The sequence below is a fragment of the Neopsephotus bourkii genome, unplaced genomic scaffold, assembly GCF_033783945.1.
Source record: "Neopsephotus bourkii isolate Nb327-2 ecotype Australia unplaced genomic scaffold, CSIRO-AGI_Nbou_v1 NB_1309, whole genome shotgun sequence".
Classification (NCBI taxonomy): Eukaryota; Metazoa; Chordata; class Aves; order Psittaciformes; family Psittacidae; genus Neopsephotus; species Neopsephotus bourkii.
In genome coordinates, this window is record NW_026901791.1 from 461 (window position 1) to 28,055 (window position 27,595).

Below are 27,595 nucleotides of genomic sequence, written 5' to 3' on the forward strand. Positions count from 1 at the left end.
ATATATTGTCACCAATATGTATATACACAGTTCAAAGAGGACCAAACACTTGCAAGAACCTGTCAAAATTCATACCATGTTCATGTTAGTATTTTTGTACCTTTTCCCTTTTCCCAAATAACAAAGCTGAGCTAGTTTTTACACTGTTTCTTTTATTTGTCAAACCCCATATAATTCCATCTACATTAAATAAGCAAGCTTAACAGAATTTTCATTTACACATTGTCTTGGGGGGGGGGGGTGTTTGCATGTATCTGTTTGTGGGTGTGTGCATCCATTTTAGATACTACCTTATGCATATTAAAAAAGAGACCACCAATAACAGGTTCACTAAATTTATTTAAAAACCATAAAATATATCTTAAAAAAGAGCATTACATTCTGCACACTGCTCTAGAAGAATGCCAGGGACATGTGGACAGCCTGTTTTCTCCCCTCTTAAAAAAAAAAAAACCCAACCAAAACCAAACAACAAAATAGAAAACAACCAACCACAAATCAACCCCCCTCCAAAAAGAAAACACTCATGCACAAATAACCAACACCACATCCCCTCACCACCCCGCAACAAGGAAAAAAACAAAAAACCCCAAAACAAACAACTCAACCCAATGTACATAAAAAGCAGGGCCTTCACAATAGTTACAGAAAAAACATTATAATTTACCACCACCAAACAAAAATAAAATCCACTCTGCTGCTGTTTCAAAAAAATCTCAGTGCTAGTCTTTTGCGGCCTTTCCCTCCCTCCCTCAAATATTTGTAATGAGTTAAAATATTACATCTGGTGAACAGCAGATTCCACTACATCTCAAATGCAGAACACATATGAAGCAGAGGAATGTTGGCTTTTTAAACAGAAGAAGGTATTTGAGAGGAAAAAAAAAATAAACTTTCTTTTTTGGGGGAGGGGGAAAGGTGCAGGACTCCTTCAGATCTTCACTAGTCTTAGAAAAACTTTCCAGAATACTGCTTCACACTATAAAAAAGAAAAAATAATCTTGCATTAGAATCCTTCAACATCTGCATACTGCTTCACACTATAAAAGAAAAAGAAAAAAAAGCATGTATTAGAATGATTGACCATACATCTTGCATCAGTATTCACAATGGTATTCTTAAACTACAAATTCCCTATATATTTAAAAGTAAAAAAAAATGATGGCTAGTAATTACAGGCATATAATTTTAAGCATATTTAAATATTAGTAACCAAAAGCCAAGCATTCAAGTTAAACGTTAACAAATGCTATGATAGCAAACATGTTATTTAAGCAAAATTAAGAAAACTAAGTTCAAAACTGCTAATATTTGCCAGAAGAGAAAGCAATGCCAGCAAGGTATGAAAGCTGCAGAACAGCACAAACTGATTTCAACTTGGTCTGTAGAGGCATGGTCTGTGCCATATGGCAGACTGTAATTTGTTGTCGGTTAAGTTATGTAAAAACAACAAAATCACTAGTCTTCCACACAGAACTAGACCAATGTCCACTGAACTCTTCTATATTTTCTACAGGTTCTAAGTAATTTATTACTTATTTTTTTTCTTCTTCTGGTGAAAAGAATTTTTCACCAGTTAAATGAGAGAACAGCTTGGTTAAAGTGTTTGCCATCAAGATTAGTTTTGAGGGCAATTTCATTTTACTTATAACAGAGAAAAGAGGAGACTCAAGGCAATACTACCCCTGAGAAGTTAGGTTCAATAGTTACTTAAAACCTGACTTCTGAAAACTATATTGCAGAGAAGAACAGCTTTAGAATGTAGTAGTAGAAAAGTCAGTTTAAAATTGACAGCAAGAACAGTGTTAAGCTTCAACTTGCCTGTTCTGCAGTAAATACTGAGCATTTTGTATCTGGTCCTGTGTTCCCGTAATTGTTATTATTCGATCTTCTGAGCCTTCTAGTGGTTCATCAATTTTGATTGAAGCTCCTGACTCATGACGTATTTGTTTGATTCGCTGGCCTCCCTTTCCAATAATAGATCCTGCCAGCTAGGGAAGAAAATAAAGCATTCATTTCTTGATAGAACTTTCTCTGCAGAAACACAGTACTGTTCAAGTAGCTTCCATCAATTTAAACAGTTACAATGAAAGCTTCCTCTTACAGCCTCAAAACATCTTCTGTAATGTTTATTATATAAACACAGGTGTGATAGAGCTGGAAGAGACAGAAGCTTATTTGTAAAAAGAAGTTATGTAGACCATCTCTATTACTGAATAACAACAACAAGTTCAGTGCATCTCTAAAGTGAAGAAGAAAACGTCTTTAAGAATAATCTTTCGGTGATTTAGAAACACTTACTGTATATTAAAAGCACTTGTCAAGCATCCCAAATGCTTCTGATTTACTTACATAGCCTAAGAAAAGGCTGTGACATTCTATCTATTTATACGTAAGTGTAAAGCAAGTCAGCTGCACTTACATCTTTGGGAATTGTTACTTGTGTTGTGATGATGGGCCCACCAAGATCTCCATATGAACCACGGCCCCCTGTGTAAGAATAGTCTGATTTAAACATATGCATCAAGCCTCTTACTAGCTAAATGAAATGTATGTCAAAATTCTCTATAAAAACTTACCATATCCAGAGCCACCCTCAAACTATAAGAAAAAGAGAAAGAAAATCCTTAAATAGCAGGCAGCCATGATCATTAACATATTTTCATCTCAAGTATCATACTATTAACTTTGAGCTTATTTTATGCAAAAATCCTAATCCGGAACCTTATTAAAGGCAAACTGTGAACTGTGGAATAAGGGAGATCAAGAACAAGGGGGAAGGGGGAAGGAAGGAATCTCCAATGACAACCTCTTAGCCTGTTCTATTAAGACATCCAAGAATAAGTCATCAAGATCCAGACATACCAGCTTACCAAGCAACCATACCAATTCCGCTGGTAAACAGCTATTAATGCAGAAAGTCCTGACTCTTGGACTAAACTGACATTCAAATCAAAAGATCAGAGTTCAGCCTTATTACTACTACCTATACAGCTGAGTAGAAATTAAAGTCTTAGTTTGGGACAAGATGTTTACCTGGTAACTATCAACCCTCCTACTCTATCTGTATCTTGAGGAAATAACTTCATAATTGGTCTCTTCATTCAGACTACACTACAATGTTTTGTATCTTAGAAATGACAATCATGACAGGTTATTTTCTCCTCTCTACAGTTGTGGCCCACGACATTAGAAGAAATAGACAGACCCAGTCCATTAATACATGGCTCCATCAGTGGTGTCACTGCCACAATTTTGTTTGTTGGGTTTTTTTTTTTTGTTTGTTTGTTTATTTTTATAATAGGATGGCCTGTGCAGCACCAGGATTGCTGATGTCAGATAGGATTCACCTTTTCCAAAGGATGAAGAGGGTCCTTGCTCATGAGCTAGTGGGGCTCATTAACAAGTTTTAAACTAGACATGATGGAGGAAGGGGGGCAATATCAAGCTCACCCATGACAAGGTGTGGGATGATATACCAAGGTTAGAGGGTCAGGGTGCTACTGAGGACCTTCAGGCCAGTGGCTCCGAGACATGTTGGTCACACTGTAACACACTTGAAATCTTACAGAGATAAGGAAGGGGCACCTGAGGAAATAAGAGCCAACAGGGAAACACCAGTGAAACACTTCATAGAAATCAAGAGGTGCTCCTCTAAGGAGACAAGGCCAGCAGCCCAGCTGAAGTGCTGCTACACCAATGCATGCAGCATGGGAAACAAACAGGAAGTTGGAAGCCACCATCAAGCTAGAAAGCTACGACCTGCTGGCCATTACTGAAACTTGGTGAGACAAATCCCATGACTGGAGTGTGGCTATCAATGGCTACAGGCTATTCAGAAGGGATAGACAAGGAAGGGTGGAGGGGTTGCCCTCTATATCAAGAGATGGACAGAGCATGAAGAGTTGTTTCTGAAGAATAGCTACAACCAGGTTGAGAGCCGATGGGTAAAAATGAGAGATCAAGGCAAAGGGAACCTTGTGGTTGGTGTCTATTACAAGCTGCCCAATCAGAGGGAGACTACTGAAGCCTTCTTACTCCAGCTATAAGAGGCTCTTGTCCTGCTAGGGGACTTCAACCACCCTGACCCCTGCTGGAAAAGTAGCACAGTGAGCTGTAGTCAATCCAAGAGACTCCTGGAGTGCACTGAGGATACCTTCTTAAACCAGGTAATAGACAGCCCTACCAGGGGGGATGAGACAGTGCACCTGATGGTCACCAATGCAAGTGAACTAATTGGTGACATCAAAACTGGAAGCATCCTGGGCTGCAGTAATCATGCACTTGTGGAGTTCACAGTCCTAAGGGAGGCGAGACAGGCAAAATGTAGTCAGGACCTTGAATTTCAGGAAAGACAACTTCCAGCTCTTCAAGAAGTTAGTCAATAGGACCCCCTGAGAAATTGCCCTCAGGAAGAAGGGAGCAGAACAGACATGGCAGATCTTCAAGGACACTTTCCACAGAGCACAAGAGCTCACGATCCCCCAGTGTAAGAAATTGAATAAAGAAGGCAAGAAGCTGGCATGGCTGAGTCAAGAACTGCTGATCAAACAAAAGGGCAAGGCAGTGTGAAATTCACAGGCAGTGGGAGCAGCAACAGGTAACCTGGGAAGAGTATAGGAACACTGTCCAGTTGTGCAGATAGGGTCATGAAGGCCAAGGCACAGCTGGAACTGAACTTGGCACGGGATGCAAAGAACAACAAAAAGCTTCTATGGGTATGGCAACCAGAAGAGGGAGGTCAAAGAAAGTGTGCCCCCCCCCCCCACTGAGCAAGACTGGTAAACCTGTAACAGTGGACAAGAAGGCTGAGGTACTCAATATTTCTGCCTCAATCTTCATTGGCAGGCTCTCTCCCCACACCTCTTGAGCAGATGAACTGCAGGGTGGGAACTGGGGGAGAAAAGTCCCTCCCACTGTAAGTAAAGATCAGGTCTGTGACCATTTGAGGAACCTGAACATACACAAATCTATGGGATCTGATGAGATCCATCCCAGAGTGCTGAGGGAATTGGCTGATGCAGTTGCCAAGCCACTCTCCATGATATTTGAGAAGTCGTGGCAGTCAGGTGAAGTCCCTGGTGACTGGAAAAAGGGCAATATCACACCCATTTTTAAAAAGGCTAGAGAGGAGGACCCCAGGAACTACTGACCTGTCAGCCTCACCTCTGTGCCTGGGAAGATCATGGAATCGATCCTCCTAGGAGCTATGCTAAGCCACATGAAGGACAGGGAAGCGATTTGAGACAGCCATCATGGCTTCACCAAGGGCAAGTCCTGCCTAACCAACCTAATGGCCTTCTATGATGGAGTAACTACATCAGTGGACAAAGGAAGGGCTATGGATGTTGTCTATCTGGACTTCTGAAAAGCCTTTGACACAGTCCCCCTGCAACACCCTTCTCTCTAAACTGGAGAGACATGCATTTGATGGGTGGACTGTTCAGTGGATGAGGAATTGGCTGGATGATTGCATCCAGAAGGTAGTAGTCAATGGCTCAGTGTCTGGATGGACACCAGTGACAAGAGGCAGCCCTTAGGGGTCTGTACTGGGACCAGTACTCTTTAAAATCTTCAACAACATAGTGAGATTGAGTACACCATCAGCAAGTTTGCAGATGACACCAAGCTGAGTGATGCAGTTGAAATGTCCAAGGAATAGGATGCCATCTAGAGGGACTTGGACAAGCTCAAGAAGCGGGCTCATGGAAACCTTATGAGACTCAGAGGCCAAGTGCAGGGTCCTGCACCTGTGTTGGGGCAACCTCTGGTATTAAATACAGGCTGGGGGATGAAGGGATTGACAGTACCCCTGACTTAGGGGTATTCATGGATGAAAGACCAGACATGAGCTAGCAATTTGAGCTTGCAGCCCAGAAAGCCAATCATATCTTGGGCTGCATCCAAAGAAGCATGGCCAGCAGGTCAAGGGAGGCGCTTCTTCCTGTCTACTTTGCTCTGGTGAGACCCCACCTGGAGTACTGCATCTAGCTCTGGAGTCCTCAGTACAGTAAAGATATGGACATGTTGGAGAAGGTCAAGAGGAGGGCCACAAAAATCAGAGAGATGATGAGGTATGGCTGAGAGAGTTGGGGTTGTTCAGCCTGAAGAAAATTCCAGGGAGACCTTATTGCGGCCTTTTAGTACTTAAAAGAGGCCTGTAAGAAAAATGGGGAGAGACTTTTTAGCAGGGCCTGTTGTGATAAGATAAGGGGGGATGGTTTTAAGCTAAGAGGGGAGATTCAGGCTAGATGCAGGGAAGAAATTTTTTATAAGGAGGGTGGTAAAACGCTGGCACAGGTTGCCCAGAGAGGTAGTAGATGTGCCATTCCTGGAGACATTCGAGGCCAGGCTGGATGTGGTTCTGGACAACCTGATCTAGCTGAAGATGCCCCTGCTCCTTGCAGGGGGTTTGGACTAGATGACATTTGAAGGTCCCTTCCAACCCATACTAATTACAGCTATTCTGCTAAAACTACCGCATACCAAATTCAAATCACTACAATGCAGCGCCCCTGAGTGTTTTATGTTCAAGATTTGTAGACTGGCACTTGATATCAAGTACTTAATTTCATCTAATGACCTCTAAATATGCAAACACCCATTTTAATATCTTCCTGTAGAAGCAGAGACTAGATGTACACATTTCTCTAGAATTCAATTTTTATCACTGAAATACAGGAATTTGTGTGAATTACTTGTTTGCAGATGTTGCAATGCAACAACTTTGTCCAAAAAACTATTTGCTTGCTAGCTTTTTGAAACAGCATCAAAACGGTAGCTATTCAGAAAAAAATTGTTCATCTATTTCCAAGCAATCCATATTGTGCAAGCACATCGCTTAGCAATACAGACCATAATACAACATAATAGAGCTCATAGTGGAGTGTAAAATACAAAAAAAAGGACACTGCTTAGATATTAATTCAGAGGTTGATCAGAGCTAGCTGCATTATTCCACATACATACTCTTCTGCCTATTTCTGCTGATATTTTGCACAGGGAAACCCTTTTTCAGGCTAACTTGCTTCAGTGAGCAATCCTTTTCTTGACTCTTGCTGCTGATTCTCCTCCCCAGCCTACAATACAGCAAATGAGTAATTATAACTGCAGTGGTCATGTAAGCTAGGAACTAAAATTTAGTATTTGGCAGCACTTTGCCATCTTCCAGAGGGCATGAACACTTGCTGACACCTTTTGAACTTTTGTTCCTGAACCCCCCAAGAGTAAGAAGCCTGATCAAACAGAAATCAAATGGAATACTTTCAAATATTTGGATAGGTAACACATAATAGTTTATCTAGAACTATAAGAATTATTTTTAACATTCCTTATTTCAAACAGGAAAAAACGTAATATGAAGTTAACATAAAACACTTCTATATAGATGCATCTACAGGGTCTTGAAAAGCAAGACTTACAGTGAATTACAACTTAGAACGCTAAAAATAGGGTACAAAAGAGGCAATACAACAAAAACTTCTCTTAGTTGTGCTGCTGCATACTTCCATTGTGGAACATTAGCTACCTGCATAGGATTCACTGTTCAGGACAAACTGCCAATAACATGAGTTAGGAGACCAGCTTCAGGGATTTTTCAACAGATGCAAGCTGCCACTGACTACATCCAATCTCAAGAAATTCCAGTTATCACTTAACCAATTAAAAAGATTTTTCTCAAAAATCAACTATTAAACCAGTCAAATAAAAGCATGAGCACACTCACCAACTCTGGTGGCTGCATGTCATCGCAGGCATCCACATGACACTGCATCATCTTTCAGACACAACATAATAGGAGGAAAAGAGGAAATAAATCGGAATTAAGGCCATGTCATGGAGGCTTATAGCTAACTTGGCAAGAAAACACATACCAATATAGAGAGACATTTTCCTGCACTATTTAAAATACTACAAAGTCTCAAAAGCACATGATATTGACCAGTTACAAGATTAACTCCTTTTTATTTTCACTGCAAGAACTGTAACTGGTCGTATCTTCCTTGTTTCTGTGGTGTAAAGATTTTCCTCTTACAAAGAGCATCAGACAGCTAAGGGGAAAACAAATGTTGAACAGCTTGTTGTTTTAAACACCTCTGTATACTAAAACTACTATATACTAGAAGATGCTACTACTCCCAGATACCAAAGCCTTCTATTTCTCTCATGCATTTAAAAAAAATCAAAAACACCTCCCCCCCAAAAAAACCAACCCCAAAACACCCCACAAAACACACACCAGAAAAGGAATTTAATAAAAAAGTAATTGTCACTGATATATTTATGTCAACAGCAGGTCAAGCAGGAAGGACATGGCTTCTCATTTTATTATTTCTATACAGAATCATAGAACAGTTAGGGTTGGAAAGGACCTTAAGATCATCTAGTTCCAACCCCCTTGCCATGGGCAGGGACACCTCACTCTAAACCATATCACCCAAGGCCTCGTCCAACCTGGCCCTGAACACTGCCAGAGATGGAGCATTCACAACCTCCTTGGGCAACCTATTCCAGTGCCTCACCAGCCTAACAGGAAAGAATTTCCTCCTTATAACCAATCTAAACTTTCCCCGTTTAAGTTTTAACCCATTACCCCTTGTCCTATCACTACAGTCCCTAATGAAGAGTCCATCCCCAGCATCCTTATAGGCCCCCTTCAGATACTGGAAGGCTGCTATGAGGTCTCCACGCAGCCTTCTCTTCTCCGGGCTGAACAGCCCCAACTTTCTCAGCCTATCTTCATATGGGAGGTGCTCCAGTCCCCTGATCATCCTCGTGGCCCTCCTCTGGACTTGTTCCAACAGATCCATGTCCTTTTTATGTTGAGGACACCAGAACTGCACACAATACTCCAAGTGAGGTCTCACGAGAGCAGAATAAAGGGGCAGGATCACCTCCTTCAACCTGCTATAAGTCACTAGGCTAAACTAACAATCTACTACTGCCTAATTATATTTGAAAACAAACTAGTTTCTAATTTACTTTAAATTACTACTAAGGCAAAAGCCTTTGCTGGGTTAAAACACGCAACACAACATGAATAGCACATTATATATAAGTGCTCATTTAAAACAGTTCCCAAATTATCCTGCACCTAGTATTTTAAGATACATAACAGAATTTTCTTATCTACAGACTCATTTGTGCTAGCTACTACTGGTAACCAAAGGAAATGAAATAGAAACCAAATGAAACATTGATTGGTTAAGACAACGGGCATAGTACTGATAAGAATTTACTGACTTTTATATCTATAAATAATACACATGCAGTATTAACTGACATCAAATTCCTTACTGTAACTTTCCTTTGTTTTAAAGGGACCGGCCTAGAAGAGTGAAATTTTATTTTTTAGTATTTATATAGATAAATGTGACAAACATCTCCATTGATTTTTTACATGCTCCCTAATGCCTTAAACATGAAGCACTTTTAACATTTTTAGCGCATGTACCTTTATTGAAGTGCTTATACAGATGTGTATACACATGGAATCATATATGATGTTAGGAAATATCTAGAAATAGGAATCATTTGAATAAGCAAAACCAGATTAGATTTCTGAACATACACTGTTTTTAAACAGACATTCTGATTTAGTTCTCAATTAACTCAAATTTGAAGATACTTGAAAGGAAAGGAACTGATTATTAAAAAAGGAGGGGGATTAAATGGCTTTATATGCCCTTCTCCACCCTGGTATGCTTTTGTGTATTTGTATATCTAAAGCACCCATGCGGATGGGAGTGTTAAAGAAATAGTGGAAACATATTCATGCTTTCTCAGCTATCAAAATAGCCATTAGATTTGGAGTAGTTACACCCTAAAATATATACCTCTGTAATAAGAGAAACAATGTGTGTATGTCCATCAGTAAAATGCCTCAGAATAGAGATTTTTACATGTCTATAAAAATATTCCCCCCCCCCATCTTTGAATTAAGGCTGTCAATATTGTCACATCTCAGAAAATTCAAGTTTCACCATCCAATCTTGGTTCACTATCTCACAAGTCTTTTACTACTGAACTTTTCCACCTTTAGCAGAGAAGAGAATCAGCAGAAAATTAGGATTTCCATAGATTTGATATCTCCAAGATTTTGGTCTGAAAAGTGAACCTATTCTTGCCTTTTAATAGATTTACGTAAAATGTTAGTCCTGCTCTCTCAAAGTAGCATTTCCCATGCGTTACTTTACAAATCACATCAATGTCAGTTTACTCCAAGTTTAAACGTTTTGCTAGAGAATGGTTTGTATATGAAATGCATAGTGGCAAGACCACCTTATATTTCTGGCATGATAATACTTCCAGCTTAAGCCTCTCAATCTATGGAAAGACTTCTCATCTGTTTATACAGTTAAGGATAATGTGATTATTGCTAGCTAAAACTAGAAATTAAATACAATTTGTCTTTGTCTCATTGTAGACAGGCTATGAAACTTGTGCATAAAGCAGCCAAAGCTGTATGGAAAATGAACAGAGATGACTCCCACTTACTTGTAGAAACTCATGTCAAGAAAGCCAAGTTCAACCTGTCCAAAGTCAGACTAAATAGAGTTCAAATCGATTTTCTATTTTAAATTAAATGGAACAGAACTAAAACACACTATTTCCAAAGCTAAAGATTCCATTCAACCAAAAACCAAAGGGCAGGCTGTTCTGTTTTATATACAGATACTGGTTTTACTAGCTACAAATCTGAAAATACAAAAACTGAGCTCTGAAAACATAATACAAATAAAGGATCTTAGAGGTATAGTACACAAGTCTTCTAGTTTCTTAAGATCCAGAGTAGCATAGGCAACTTAGTGGTTCTGGTGGTGTTTTGGTGTTGGTGTTGGTTTGTGGGTTTTTTTGGGGGGTGAGGAGGGGGAAATAGGGCTTTTTTTTGTTCATTTTTAGCAATTTTAAGTGTCTTTCCTTTCGATATATTTTGACATGCTTGTAACAAGTACTTCCAGTGTGTATTACTGGAAGCAACTGCCTCTTCCTCCCAGAAGGAGGCAGTGTGTAAACCTTATCTAAGTAGCCCATTCCATAGCTCCTCAACTTCTTCCTATTCCATTCATTTAAACAAATGAAAAACAAACAAATCAAAAACCAAAAAACCCACCACCAAACAAAACCAAACAAGCAAAACAAAAAATCCCCAAACCCACCTAACCTGTCATCTTAAGGAATGTACCAAACAAAACCAGGGAAGAAATAAAGATTATTAATCAAAGATTTACCTCCAAGATGCCTATGTTTTCTCTTCCCAGGAAAGAGGGTACAACAGTCCATGACTACCAGGAAGTCACATTTCAGAGTACAACACAGAAGAGTATCCTTAGGCCTTTTTTAATTCTCCCAACCCCCCAACGTGGTTGAATGTACCTAACTTCATTTAAAATTCAACTTATCAGTGGCCCTGGCTCCAAAACATTTTGAATTACAGTAGATATTTTTTTGCAGACACAGTAATTGGCATAAAGACAAGAACTGATTTGAAAAAGTAATCATCTGCCAGACTATCTAGAGCTCTTTATAAATATCATTCATGTTCTCTCAATCCTGCTAACATCTGCTGGAAAACAGTTTTGACATGCTTTCTTGATCTGAAAAGCCTCCTGACTCCAATTTCTGTCATCCCAATTAAAAAGTTTAAAAGAAGGTCCATGTAATAAAACCTGCAGGGACTGTGCTCCACCAACTTTTATTCCATTGTTGATAGAAATCAGGGAGAACCAACGAAGAAAAAACCCACAACCAAAACTCAAATAACCAAGCCCCACAAACCAAACCTACACAGCAGATAACATCCCAAAAACCCTTTACACCCCAAACAGTCATCATCTTGGAAGAACCATTTGTATGGCCAAAACATTTTGGCAGTATCAAAGTTTATCAGAAGCACACATGCCTCACACTTAAATGTATGCATACAAGAACAGTTTCCTCAGCTATCTGAAGTACTAACTAAACAAAACAATATGAATTTTAACTCCTACCATTCCATCATAACGGTCTCCAGCTCTACCCCTTCGGTCATAAGACATAAGATCTCTAAAATGAGAAAAAGCAGCAGCACATGACTCAAGTTATAAACTAGTTTATATAATCTAATTCAAGTTCTCATTATTTGCACACAACTATAAATTTCTGAATGCTTTAGCCAAGTTCTGAATAACATAAAATAAAGTCACAAAACTACATCCTGATGGACTGTTACACTGCAGAAATAACTGAATTCAAATACTCTGAAATTCTCTGGTACAATATACACTCAATCCTGCATAATCATTACCATCATGGAACGTGAAACAAGTCCTGGCAACATAAGAACAATTCAGCAAATTTTAGTCAACTTAAGTTTTGTAAAATGCATTTATGCAACTTACCCACCACGAGGAGGTGGTGGAGGAGGAAGAGGAAGATTACGAGCTCTGCTGCCACCTCTGCCACCATGACCTGGTGGAGGTGGTGGAGGTCCTCTGCGAGGGCTCATATCATCATAATCTCGTCTTGATGGAGGCATGGGTCGTCCACCACGACCAGGAGGCATTCGATCAAAACCTCCTCTTCCACGCATTGGAAAGCCTACTGGACGTCCCCTTCTATCATCAAACATCATTGTGAAGCCACCATAGTCATATGTTTCATCATAGAAATTGGGATCATAAGGCTGGGCCCGTCCTTTAATTGGAGACTAAGACACACACACACACACACACACACACACACACACAAAAAAAAAAAAAAAAAAAAAAAAACACACCCAAAACCAACAACACCGATCCCCCCAGTTAGCATTGGCTGTTAAAATTACATTAAATCACTACATTAAATGAATATAAATTTATATGTTCTGAACTTATCTCTTGAGGCAAGGGTGCATAATGGGCAGGGCTACACTCAATGTGCCCTGGTGGAGGTACTATTGCAGCAGGTGGCTGAACTGCAGGAGACTATCAGTAAGCTAATATGTCAGGGAAACTGACAAGGAGCTGGACTACTTGCCCCAGGCCCAAACTGTGCAGAGGCCACAAGTGTCCATCATACCACATACAGGAAAGGAGGGCATTAATCCAGGAAGTTGGAAGCTAGTAACAAAAAAAACACACACAAAAAAAAAAAAGGAGGAATAATACAATTAAAAGCAAGGGGGTTCCTCTAAAATCTGACATCCCCACCCAGAACAGCTTTGCAGTTCTGCAGGGGGCTAATAAGGAAATTCACACCTTAACAAATGAGCAACCACTTGATACACCATTAGAAAGGATAACTACTAGTGCCTCCAGGAAAAAGCGGCAGGTCAGAGCAGTAGGTGACTCTATTTTGAAAGGTATAGAAGCACACGTCTGTCAGCCTGACCCAGTCTCAAGGGAGGTGTGTTGCCTACCAGGGGCTCGGATCAGGGATGTTGTAGAGAGGCTGCCTGATCTTGTAAATCCTCCTGTTTCTCACTTCTAGTGGTCTATGTGGGCGCTAAGATAGATAGCAGTAGCCTGGAGAACACTGAGGACTACAGAGCCCTGGGAGAGGTGATTAGGGGCTTTGGGGCTCAGATAGTTGCTTCATCAATCCTCCAGGTTAAAGGAGGCACTTCGAAAAGGCCAGGCAGATTTGGAAGGTTAAGAAATGGTAAGAATGGTGGTGCCACAGTCAGGGGTTTGGTTATTTAGAACATGGGACTCGATTTGGGAGGCCAGGCCTACTGGAGGCTGGTGAAGCTGGTCTGACAAAGGGAAAGAGCTGCTTTGGTAGGAGACTTGCCAGGCTAGTCAAGGCAGCTTTAAACTAGATGTGTTGGTGGAGAGGGCGGTATCAATCCCTCCCAACCCTCCCAGTCAGTTACCAGCACCTGTAATAAATGTTTGGAGCCATGCAAAGATATTTCAGCTACTCCAGCCAATGAGTCAGCTTTATTTGGAACTGAGCTCAGGTGCCTTTATACAAACACCCATAGTATGGGGAACAAACAAGAGGAATTAGAGATGTGTACAGGGATATATCATTGGCAACACAGAAACATGGTGGGATGGCTCCTATGACTGGAGTGCTGGAAGGGAAGGTTATAGGATCTTTAGAAAAGACAGGTCTGGCAGACAATGAGGAAGAGTAGCTATTTTTGTCAGTGAAAGGCTGCAAAGTATGGAACTCTCTGGGGACAGGTGATTAGCCGACAAAGAGCTTGTGGGTCAGTGTCAAAGGGAGAAGAGCAATGAGGACATTACTCTGGGGATCTGTTACAGGCTGCCTGATCGGGAGGACTCTGTGGATGAAGCGCTCTATAGACAGATAGGAGGAACCTCACACTCACAGGCCCTTGTCCTTTTGGGGGACTTCAACAATCCTGATAGCTGTTGGAGGGAGGGTATGACCTGGTACAAGCAGATCAGGAGGCTCCTTGATTGTGTGGAAGACGACTTCCTCTTGCAAGTAATAGAGACAACAAGGAGAGGTGCTATACTTGACCTCGTGCTCACTAACATAGAGGGGCTGGTTGGAAATGTGACACTCCAGGGCAGCCGTGGCTGTAGCGATCATGAGATGATTGAGTTTGAGATCCTCAGGGTAGTGAGAAGGGCATGCAGCAAGCTCACTTCCCTGGACTTCAAGAGAGCAGACTTTGGCCTCTCCAGGAACCTGCTTAGTAAAGTTCCATGGAATAAAGCCATAGAGGGCAGGGGGGCCCAAGACTGCTGGCTGATATTCAAGGATCACCTGCTGCAAGCTCAGGAGCGTTGCATCCTGACTAGAAGAAAATGTGTCAGAAGGGCCAGGAGACCTACACGGATGGATAAGTTGCCACTGAAAAAACTTAAGAGGGAAAAAAAGAAGCTTATAAATGGTGGAAGCAAGGACAGGCAGCCTGGGAAGAATACAGGGATATTGTCCAGGAAGCTAGGGACCAGGTCAGGAAAGGTAAGGACTAGGAAGAATTAAATCTGGCAAGAGATGTGAGAGATAACAGGAAGGGCTTCTATAGGTATGAAGTGAACAAAAGACAGACTAGGGACAATGTGGGCCCTCTCCAGAAGCTATCAGGAGAACTGGCTACACAGGGTTTGGAGAAGGCTGAGGTTCTCAATGACTTCTTTGCATCAGTCTTCACTGGCAAATGTTCTGACCACACCACACAAGACTTGGATGACAGATGCAAAGACTGTGGGAATGAAGACTTTAGGCCCACTGTAGGAGAGGATCAGGTTTGAGATCTTCTTAAAAACCTCAATGTGTACAAGTCCATGGTAAATGATGAAATCCATCTGAGGGTCCCAAAAGAGATGGCAAATGAGGCTGCTAAGCTACTGTCCATCATATTTGAAAAAAATCACATCAATCAGGTGAAGCTCCCAACAACTGGAAAAAGGGTAATATAACCCACATTTTCAAGAATGGGAAAATGCAAGACTCAGGAAACTAAAGACCAGTTAGTCTCATCTCTGTGCCTGGAAAAATCTTGGAGCAGATTCTCTTAGAAAGCATGCTAAGGCACATGAAAAACAAGGTGGTTGGTGACAGCCAAAATGGCTTCACCAAGTGGAAACCCTGTCTGACCAATTTGATGGCCTTCTATGATAGGGCTACAGAACTGATGGACGGGGGCAGAGCAGTTGACATTATCTACCTGGACTTGTGCAAAGCGCTCAACACTGTCCTGCACGGCATCCTTGTCTCTAAATTGGAGAGACATCAATTTGGTAGGTGGACCACTCAGTGGATAAAGAACTGGCTGGATGGCCACACGCAGAGTTATTGTCAATGGCTCAATGCCCAGCTGGAGGCCAGTAATGAGCGGTGTCCCTCAGGGATTGGTGTTGGGACCAGTCTTGTTCAACGTCTTTGTCAGCAACAATGTCAATGGGACTGAGTGCACCCCCAACAAGTTTGCCAAAGACACCAAGCTGTGTGGTGCAGTTTATATGCTGAAGGGAAGGAATGCCATCCAGAGGGACCTTGGCATGCTTGTGAGGTGGGCTGATGCCAACCTCATGAAGTTCAACAAAGTCAAGTGCAAACTGCTACACCTCGATTGGGGCAATCCCAAGCACAGCTACAGGCTGAGTGGAGAAGAGATTCAGAGCAGTCCTGCAGAGCAGGACTTGTAGGTGTTGGTTGATGAGAAACTGAACATGAGCTAGCAGTGTGTGCTTGCAGCCCAGAAAGCCAACTGTATCCTGAGCTGTATGAAAAGGAGTGTGACCAGCAGGTCAAAGGAGGTGATCCTGCCTCTCTACTCTGCTCTCGTGAGACCTCACTTGGAAAATTTTGTACAGTTCTGGGGTCCTCATCGTAAAAAAGGACACGGAACTGTTAGAGCAAGTCCAGAGGAAGGCCATGAGGATAATCAGGGGGCTGGAGCACTTCTCAAGTGAAGACAGGCTGAGAAAGTTGGGGCTGTTCAGCCTGGAGAAGACTGCATGGAGACCTCACAGCAGCCTTCCAGTATCTGAAGGGAGACTACAAGGATGCTGGGGAGGGACTCTTCATTAGGGACTGCGATGATAGGACAAGGAGTAATGGGTTCAAACTTAAACAGGGGAAGTTTAGGTTAGATATAAGGAAGAATTTCTTCTCTGTGAGGGTGGTGAGGCACTGGAACAGGTTGCCTGAGGAAGTTGTCAATGTTTCTTCCCTGGTAGTGCTCAAGTCCAGGGTGGATGGAGTCTTGGGTGACATGGCTTAGAGCGAGGTGTCCCTGCCCATGGCAGGGGGGTTGAAACTAGATTATCTTAAGGTCCTTTACAACCCTAACTATTCTATGATTCTATTATTTTTCAATACTGACAAGGCAGGCATGGATGTTACTGATGCACATACATTTGTCTCACTCCCCAATTTAATATTTCTTCATTTTGCTAATATATGAAGCATGACTAACAGCCCACAGATACCTAAAATGGCTTCCATCTCCGATAAGTTACACCCCAGTTCTAGGAAAGAAGAATAATTTCAAGGGTGATCACAGTCTAACACTTATTTTGTTACTGAAGAGGCAGCACATTCAAAATATAAATGGAAAGATATTTTTTTCTTGCAAATAATCCCAACTTTCATGAATACCAATGAAAGAATAAATTTAAGACATTACCTCAGAGATAAGATCCAAGATAATCTTTATACATTCCACAACTCTATCAGGTTTTCCACCAATAAGCACCACTCTATCAGTGGAATGAGGACAACACTCTTGGAAGAGCTTAATGGTGGTCTGAGTGTTCTGTTGAAAAAAAAACCAAACCAACAACAACAAAAAAAAAAAAAAAAAAAAAACAAAAAAAGGTAACAAAACAAGCAAACCAATCTTTAAAAGAAGGAATTCAACACAATTTTATAAACTTAATGAAAACAAAATGGGTAAGATACAGACTATAACATTTTAAAAGAAACAAACAAACCAAGCCATTAAACTTGAAGACATTTTAAATTAATGCCTGCTTCCTAGTTCTTGAACAAATTTAATCTTCAGATATTATATTTTTTTAAGACCTGCAATGACATCAGTTTGCATGAAAAGCTAATGAACATGAAAAAAATTTTAATCCTTTCAGTTACAGATCATCTACATGGTCATTTAAATCAAATATTAGCAAAAGGACCAGATATCTATTATAAGCTTATGGGCTCTATAAGCCTCCATATATCATAAAAACATGCTTTGGATGCAAGACAGCAGCTTTGCCAGGATTATGTCTAGTCCTCTTGCCTTATTCAGTCCACACAAATAGTAGCTTACACCTAAACTGACCTTTAATTGCCTTTGACACAATGACAGTAAAAGACAGAAATCAACACTCTAGATTCAGAGACCACTAGCTTTTAAGAACAAAACATGACTCCTTTATGAGGAATACTCCTTCACAAAGGAAACAGTGGTCTTTGAGGAAGCAGAACTTAAAACCCCACCCCATGCTAACTTTTTATAGCAACATTCAAACAGCTATTAAATTATCATTTTTAGAGTTTATGGAAATTCATCCACACTAAACCATTTTCCATGCCCAACACCACCAATATAGTCATCATTCAGCAGCTCATTTCAGAAGAAGTGATGAATGGCATTTAAAAAAAATATCCTTTATTTATCAAGCTTATTGTTAATATGTTTAAAAGCTTTTAAGTCCTAGGCTCTATTACCAAAAGCCACTTTATTTCTGACTTTTTGCAAGAAAATTTTAATAAGTAACTCTGATCTCAGAACACATAAATTGTATATGAAATATGTTCTGAAGGAATTTCTGTACATATGATGCTTACACTCACCATTTATGGACACAAAACCCTAATCTGTTTATAGAATAAAAGTAGAACGTGAACAGAACAGGAAATAGTACCTCTCTGAGTTCTTTGATTTTAGCACCCTTGACACCAATAATTCCTCCTGCTAGACTTTGGTGAATTAGAAGCCTTAATTCACAGTCAAAGTCACTACCTTTGTAGTGTTGATACTGTAAGAAAGATACATACAATGAAAGAATAAAATATTACTCAAGGGAAAAAAAAAGGAAAATTGAAAGCATCAAAATTCTAGATGGGGGTGGGGGCTGTTAAGCTTTTTTCTTCAAGCATCCTGGATTAACTTAAATTTGTTGCTGAACTGTAATGCTGTATTTTCTGACAGAATCACGCCTATTTAAGTACTTTGCCTCAGCATGAGGTAATGTCAAATTAGTTTTCCTTATTTCTTTTATCATTATTATTGTATAAAATTTTAAGGTAACAAACAGCACAACACACTTGCTTAAAAAGCCAAGGCAGGATGGAAATTAAAATACAGCTACTTCAAACTGAAGACTAAATAAGCCAAGAGACACGTGTTTTGAAGGGAAGACTTCCAAATATTATGTTCTAAGAAGAGATTATCTCCATTAAAACAAACAAACAAAAGCCAACACAGTTTGAGAGCTATAGGCACACAACAATCATCCAGAATTATCTTGTTTTAAAATCTAAATTTATACTTCTAAAGAAGAAACAAACCTAAGGCACATACCTCTTCTAAAGTAGGGATAATCTTCTTCAAGATTTCTCCAATTGTCTCTGTATCTGCACTTATACTCAAGATGCTGTTAGAGGCCATAGTGTCAGAAAAGTAGTTTAGTATTCGTAGCTATACACAAAATTCTAACAAGACTGACTACACAGAAGAATTTACAATTTATATTCTCCATTTAAAGTAAACCTGTTCACTGGATTTACAACACATGCATCTTTGTTTATGCCCAATATATATGCATGATGAATGTAAGATTAGGTAGGTCTTGCAGAAAGAGTGAGAGAACATGAGCAAGCACGAACTTTTGGAAGGCTCAAATTAAGTGTGCAAGAAATCCAAGCAGAACTGAAAGTAGAAGTGAATATTCATGTTCTCCACCATCACTAATTTAGTATACCCTTGCCATTACACTGGTAAAACAGGCACACCTTCTTGTAGAAAAAGTGGGGATATGCAAGTGGTCAACATTATATCTAGAGTAAGGTTGAAAGACTGGTTGGAAATTAGATTACTAATAGGCTCCGCAGAAAAGGACCAAAAATACAGGAGGGAGAACAAAACAGACTCCAAACAAAAATATAACTCAAATGAGAAGCGAAGGAAAGTGAACTATAGTATTCCATCAGAAATAATTATGAACAATATTAGGGGGAGCAAGGTGGACGACAAAGAGCAAGAGACTCTTGAAAAAAACCTGAGTTATAATGCAGTGAATATGCAACACCTGAAGCTGCGCTCCTTCCATTGAAGTAAAATTAGTGGTTTATTTGGGTGGCCAACTCATGTAAAAGTTCAGTGACAAAAAGACTTAATGGGGAAAATAAGACAGAAAATAAACAAAAAAAAAAACAAACAACCAAACAAACAAAAAACCAACAAACCACCACCAAAACAATACACTGTCTATAAGGAGATACTATTTAATTATATAAAAGGTAATAAAATACATTTCTCTCTTTCTAATCAGGCAGCGATGCATAAACTGTTGGGACATACCGCTCAGGGCCACTGCTGTCTGGGACTGAAACACTTGCATTGTACTGCATTGGTCATTGGCGTTCGTGGATGTTGGCATTGGGCATGGGCATTCAACCAGAAGTTGTCAAGTATGGCACCCATATGGCAATGGGCACATTTTTGGCCATAGCCAACCAGGGTTTTCACATTAGCGTTCAGGGGCAGATGGGCCAACGTCATGGTGGGCAACGCAGGGGCAAGTCGATCCAGTACATGGGTAACGGAGATATATGGCCAAAAAAACAAGGAGAGGGAAAAGGCGGAAAAGCAATGAATTTTAATTTAAACTATACTCATTACTCTCAGTTAACGAAACAAGCTTAAGTTATTCTGAAGACTAACACAATAACGGATTGCTACACTGACTGTGGCTTAACAGTATGGATAATAATGAGTTACTTTATCTGACTAAACTTTTTTGACATACTGATGTTTCAGTAGCAGGCTGGCTACTGTGTAGCCACAAAAACTGTTGAGATCCATATTACTGAAACCTTGGGTGAGTTGGGAAAGTTTGTATTCCAGATCAATTAAACCATCTAGACTTAAACACACTAGCTGTCAAAGTTAGAAAGTGTATGTATGATTCCAGACCATTTCAGCTTCAACCTCAATTCTAGTTACTACAGTTTGTGAACTTAAGAGGGAACCGATTCTGTAATGATATATTAGCAAATAACATGTTGAACAGTCTCACTTGAAAAAATTTGCTGAATTGTAGCTGATGCTACAGGAGTGTAAAAAAATGGAATTTAAGAAGCACTGCTAAGTTTTATAAATACGTAACATTTATCCTGAACACGTGTCTAATCACAAGAGTCAACTCCCTATAAAATATGAATAGGTAAATAAGTCATGACCATTTCAAAATGCTTCCGAGTAACAGAATAAAATGTTTCTTTACTGTTCTAAACTCTTAATTAAACCATGCAACCTTAACATGAATGTCTTTGTGCTTTATGTTCAAGCTGTTAAAGTAAGAACAAAAGGACCATTATTTTGGTTGGTGGGGTTTGTTGTTTTGGGGTGGTTTTTTTTTTGTGTGTTTTGTGGGGTTTTTTTGTGGGCTTTTTTTTTTTTTAAAGGAAGTTTAAGAAGTCCTCTATCACTGGATTAAACCAGCCACCTGCAATAGTTTTCAGTAGTACTATAACCGATTCACACACATGGGAAAAGGTATGGTTAAAAATGTTAAGCTTTGACAATATTTCTAATTAGAAATGTTAACTCATTTGAAGTGTGTAATTTAGAAGAACCCTGTTTGAAAGCAAAGAGATTTAACATAAGCCTCTATTCCCACGTAATTTAAGATGGGCATTAATTACAACACAAGTGGAAAAAAAAAGTTATCTCCTCTAGTAATTATTATAAATGACTTACAGATTATTGTTATCTAGATTTGAATTTCTCATTTCCTAGAAATGTATGCAATCAATTTTTCAATGCAGTGCTCTGATAGAATTAGTGTTAAATTAATTCAAAATCATATATACTCACATCAGTACGAAGTGCCTTAATATTTTTGCCACCTTTTCCAATCACTGCTCCAGCATTCTGGAAAACAGTTTTCAGAAGTTACATTATTTAATACAGCACAGACTACATTTTTGAACTGAAGACCAAAACCAATGCATCTATTTCAGCATTACCTTGTGAGGTGCATTTAGGGGTGAGGCTTGTTTTGCTTCTGAAAGGTTCAAATTAAATAAAAACATAAACTGACATGGTTTTATCACGGGGGGGGGGGGGGGGGGGGGGAAGGTGGTGTGTCAAAACAGCTCTTATCATTTAACTTTGGAAAGAGATAAAAAATCACAATAACCATTTTAAATTTAAGTTTCTAGGTAATTCTGCCTGTGGTAAAACTATCTCATAGTTAGAGTATGACTGGAAAAATACCTTATGGGATTCCATGCATATTATGTAGGTCAAGGGTTTTCCTATTTAATATCTATAAATTCCACTTCTACACTCCATACATTTGATAATTTCAAATGCTACTTTTGATTTAAACCTACGTAACCCAACTGACCACTCAAGTAGGCACAGTCTGGAGCATGTAAAAAGCCAACAGTGTGAGGTGTCCCTGCCCATAACAGGGGGACTGGAACTAAATGACCTTAAGGTCCTTTCCAAACCTAACTATTCTATGAATATAAACAATCACTATTCACCAGTTGATAAAATCAACAGGAATAAACTCAGATACTCATGAGGGGCAATTATAAAACTACATGTTCTGACCACACCACCCAAGAAGGCAAACGCAGGGACTGGGAAAATGAAGTCCTTGGAGCCACTGTATGAGAGATTCTGGTTTGAGACCATCTGAAGAACCTGAACATACACAAGTCCAGGGGACCTGATGAAATCCATCCACAGGTCGTAAAGGAGCTGTCAAATGAAGCTGCTAAGCCACTGTTATTCACATTTGAAAAACCACGGCAGTCAGGTGAAGTTCGCAACGACTGGAAGAAGAGTAACATAACCCCCATTTTCAAGAAGGGGGAATTGGGTGACCCAGGGAACTAGAGAACAGTCAATCTCACCTCTGCGCCTGGCAAAATCTTGGAGCAGATTCTCCTGGAAGGCATGCTAAGGCACATTAAAAAAACCAAGGTGCTTGATAACAGTCAGCATAGCTTCACTAAGGGGAAATCCTACCTGACCAAATAGGTGACCTTCTATGATAGGGCTACAGAACTGATGTACAGGGGTAGAGCAGTTGATGTCATCTACCTGGACTTGTGGAAAGCGTTCGACACTGTCCTGCACAGCATCCTTGTTTCTAAACTGGAAAGACATTGATTTGATAGGTGGACCCCTTGGTGGATAAAGAACTGTCTGGATGGCCACACGCAAAGAGTTGTGGTCAATGGCTCAAGGTCCGGCTGAAGACCAGTAACGAGTGGTGTTCCACAGGGATAGGTGTTGGGACCAGTCTTGTTCAACATCTTTGTCAGTGACATGGACAGTGGGATACATAGAATCATAGAATAGTTAGGGTTGGAAAGGACCTTAAGATCATCAAGTTCCAACCCCCCTGCCATGGGCAGGGACACCTCGCTCTAAACCATATTACCAAAGGCCTCGTCCAACCTAGCCTTGAACACTGCCAGGGATGAAGCACTAACAACCTCCCTGGACAACCTATTCCAGTGCCTCACCACCCTAACAGGAAAGAATTTCCTCCTTATATCCAATCTAAACTTCCCCTGTTTAAGTTTTAACCCATTACCCCTTGTCCTACCACTACAGTCCCTAATGAAGAGTCCACCTCATTTTAAATGGGATTGAGTGCATCCTCAGCAAGTTTGCTGATGACACCAAACTGTGTGGTTCGGTTGATACATCAGAGGGAAGGAATGCCATCCAGAGGGATCTTGACATGCTTGTGAGGTGGGCTGATGCCAACCTCATGAAGTTCAACAAAGCCAAGTGCAAGCTGCTACACCTGGGTTGGAGCAATCCCAGGCACAGCTACAGGTTGGGTGGAGAAGAGATTCATAGCAGCCCTGCAGAGAAGCACTTGGAAGTGTTGGTTGATGAGAAACTGAACATGAGCCAGCAGTGTGCACTCACAGCCCAGCAACCCAACCATATCCTGAGCTGCATCAAAAGGAGTGTGACCAGCAGGTCAAAGGAGGTGATCCTGCCCCTCTACTCTGATCTTGTGAGACCTCACTTGGAGTATTGTGTACAGTTCTGGTGTCCTCAAAATAAAAAGGACACAGAACTGTTGGATCAATTCCAGAGGAGTGCCTCTAGGATGCTCTGGGGGCTGCAGCATCTCCCATGTAAAGAGAGGCTGATAAAGTTGGGGCTGTTTAGGCTGGAGAAGAGAAGGCTGTGTGAAGACCTCATAGCAGCCTTCCAGTATCTGAAGGGGGCCTATAGGGATGCTGGGGAGAGACTAATCATTAGAGACTGTAGTGATATGACAAGGGGTAATGGGTTAAAACTTAAACAGGGGAAGTTCTTTACTGTTAGGGTGGTGAGGCACTGGCATGGGTTGCCCAGAGAAGTTGTGAATGCTCAATCCCTGGTAGTGTTCAAGGCCAGGTTGGACATAGCCTTGGGTGGCATTGTTTAGTGGGAGGTGTCCCTGCCCATTGCAAGGGGGTTGGAACTGGATGATCTTAAGGTCTTTTCCAAGCCATCTTCTATGATTCTAAGAAGTCAAAATGCCTTGGAAATAGTTTCAGAGCACAAGGCAATGCTCCTTTAAGTTGCACAAAGGTAATTTACAGTTAATCTGTAACAATGTTGCAATGAGACAGTGAATGATTCTTTATGAGTAGCTGTGAAGATGTAACTAGAACAACAGTTATGATTCCATGATTCTATCTTTACCTGGCTATTTCAAGAACTACATGCAAATTTATCACTTTCATTACCTAGTTCACACATGATGCTAACAGCACCACAAACATTTTGCAGTACAACATAACTTGACAATTCATTCAGAGTTAAGGTAACATTCCCCTGCCCTGACACAAAAGACTGAGTTACTTCAGACAGTACAAACACATGTAGCGACTGGAAACACTAAAGATTTGCAAATAGCAATTTTACTGTGACAATTTATACTAGTCAATGAAGTGACTGCAATCCCTGAAACATTGCTCCCCTATTTCCTCCTGTTGAAGCATATAGATTTAGTAAACCTGTGAAAATTACCAAAATCCTGAGGAAGTCCTCAACTTTTCTTTCATGTTTAGTTTACAATCATAAGCTGACCATTCTCTAAAGAGTAATACACAGTCTTTTGCCAGGAACAAATAGGTTCCACTCAAACACAAGAAAAATAGCTTATAATTTCTATTGCTTCAATTAGTACTCCTTAAAAAAAATAAATAAAATAATCAAAGTAGTCCCATAGGTCATTAAAGACTCATCCTTAACAAAATTTAGTGAATATAATATCATAGCAATACACTACTATCATTCACACAGACTTACAAATGTTTCCAAGTTATTTTATATAAAGCATACATTCTTTATAAACATATACCACAACATACATTTTGTCACCACTGTCTTAAGTATGAGCAAGAACACTGCAATACTGAAAAAGCATACTTTGCTTTGAAGCAGGATGCGCAACTCAACCATCTCATCTGTATTACGAGATCTTTTGAAGGCCTGTTCTTCCTCCATATCTTCTGCAGGGCGTTTGCCTGTAGACAGGTCCATGGAGGGAGGGGGGAAACACAGGATGGATGGACACAAAAATATACTTAACTTTCTAAGGCACAATAAAATTGTATATCAAGCTAATGCACTGTATTCCTAATGAAGCATTCCCTCCTATTAGCCCAATGCTAACTTCCAACATCTACCCTGAGAATCTGTAGCACAGGAACAGGTTTTTATTTCAGTGTACATTTTAATTCATTATTGAAGACTCATTCCAAATCTGTCAACTACAGTTGAAATAAGAATTTTGCAAACTTAGTGAAAAATTTACAACATGTTGTTTAAATCAGCACTGAATCACCTACCTAGTATTTCTTTTATGATTGGGAAAATCTTAAAGCCTGAAAGACCAAAAGCAGTTTGTCCAGTACTAAAATACTGGTGAAACAATAGAAAAGCAGTATTTCAAATAGCTCTGCAAAGCTTGCATGAATCAACTCAATGCTAATGCCCTAACTCTTCTTCACTAATTACGTCCCAAAAAAAAAAAATTCATTTAGCTAATAAAGATATTTTACATATATATACATTCCTTCAAAGGACTGCAATGAATAAAATACATTAATAGATATGCCTGACAGTATTTTTTACATGATCACAGTCCAGATGAGCAGTGAGTATTTAGCTATTAAATATTTTCAAATCCTTAGTTATAGCTTTGAGTCATTTATGCCATGTCTAAAATGCTCCCACAGAAAAAATACATTTGTAATACAAAACCCATATAAAACCATACAGCACACTTAAAAAATTAAAAAAAGCAAGAATACTGCAATTATAAACATTTGATACGGCTAAAGCATTCTGAAATAACTGGAAACACCACGACTTAAAAAGGTGTCCCAACCCCCATAAAAGAGCCCTTTAAATAAATTACCATTTGTCTCTGTGTTGGTAAAGGTTTCCTCCTGTTGTTCAGTCTCCATTACCTTTTATTCTTAGGTGTGCAGATAAAACCTGTCGCAGAACAAAAAAAAGAGCCAGTACACCTATTTTGGGTATCCGTGTGGGGTGCAAATTGTACATTGCACTGAAGGGAAAACCAAAAAGATATACCCACTTCTAGAACTTACCAGTTTTATATATGCTTGCAGAGCAAAACTCAAGTGTTCTGGGCAGGATCAAAATCCAACAGCCTACTGCTTCAGAAGCCTATGAAAACAGCATATACCCTCTGTTCGCTTACAGAGTGTGATTCTCACTATAACTAAAAATGGGGGTTTGACCTGACTTTTTGCTGCAAAGCTTTTCTTTATAAATGAGAAAACATAAGGCCAAACACATCACTAAGAGAAGAAATAAAGTCTGTAAACTTACAGATAAACAATCAGTCTGAACAATTAGGGACTTGGTCAGAGTTCAAATATTTGTTAGTTTTAAGCAATTATATTTACTAATGATTTTCAGGTATTTAAAGTGAACAATTATCCAGTTCCCATTTTTATAATGTTATATGATACATATCTTGAATTTCCTTCTTAAGAGACACTATGTATCAATCTGCTTATTGTTTAAACCATTTAAGGTAAAATTATTATAATCACCAGCATTAATTAATAAGTTATCAATCTACTAGCAGACATTATCATGTCTTCCATTCAATATAACTAATGAACAAAAAGAAATGATACATGCCAAGCTAGAAAAATTATGTTAAACTACCACACTGCAGTCATGTATAATTCTCTGCACACATGCACAAAGAATCTCAAAAGTAACTAAGTTTTTTGATTTTGTGAAACAGATACCTCTTTAAAGATTTATTTTTTTCAAGTTTACATGAGAACATTTGTAAAACACTACAAATCCAAGAAAAAAAAAAAAACAAACAAAAAACCACCTTTGCACCTTGTCCTTTTAAAAAATAAAACTAAAAAAATCACTTGCTCAGATAACGTCCAAAGAATGCTATTTCCCTCCCTTGGATTCTGGAAGTATTCAAAAAACATGTACATGAGGCCCTCAGTGACATGGTTTAGTGGTGGCCCTAGCAGTCCCGGGGTAATGGTTGGACTTTATGATCTTAAAGGTCTCTTCCAACCTAGTTAATTCTATAGGACAAGACACTTTCAGTTACCCTGCTGTTCTGTAAATCGAGTTTGCAGAATTAAACTGACTAATGCAATGATTTTACAAATATATAAAAGATAAAGCAGCCATAAACATAAATACAGGGCTAGAAGATGACGACGCGTGTCTACTCCCATTCCCTCCGGGATGAACGGCCCTTTCCGCCTGGACGCCTCCCCTTCCACAACCTACGCGCAAGTCGCGCCACGGTCTGCTCAGACTCACGTTTACCTTTATCTCTTACACGGCTTCCACCACCTACTGCCGGAGAGCGCTCGGAAACCCAGCTCATAGCATGAGCGGAGGGGGCACCGTTACATAACCCCC

General features: G+C 39.9%; 1 protein-coding gene across 5 annotated transcripts; it reads right to left on the reverse strand.

Annotated features, from left to right (window-relative positions):
* Positions 1-879: 879 nt before the first annotated feature.
* On the reverse strand, positions 880-27,595 carry LOC133219095 (heterogeneous nuclear ribonucleoprotein K-like). Of its 5 annotated transcripts, none has more exons than XM_061366161.1 (16): positions 27,500-27,595; positions 26,272-26,350; positions 26,076-26,155; positions 25,082-25,179; positions 21,497-21,553; positions 19,979-20,022; positions 18,980-19,052; positions 18,321-18,434; positions 17,078-17,206; positions 12,381-12,688; positions 11,991-12,045; positions 7,727-7,777; positions 2,580-2,601; positions 2,423-2,490; positions 1,822-1,991; positions 880-1,040 (listed from the first exon to the last, which is right to left on the reverse strand). In XM_061366161.1, exons 3-16 carry the CDS (start codon positions 26,122-26,124, stop codon positions 1,007-1,009), a joined length of 1,272 nt encoding a protein of 423 aa, XP_061222145.1. In that variant the 5' UTR covers positions 26,125-26,155; positions 26,272-26,350; positions 27,500-27,595; the 3' UTR covers positions 880-1,006. The 5 variants fall into 5 exon arrangements, with proteins under 5 accessions (XP_061222145.1, XP_061222144.1, XP_061222142.1 ...); XM_061366160.1 differs by having other exon boundaries at positions 880-979; positions 2,423-2,505; XM_061366158.1 differs by having other exon boundaries at positions 2,423-2,505.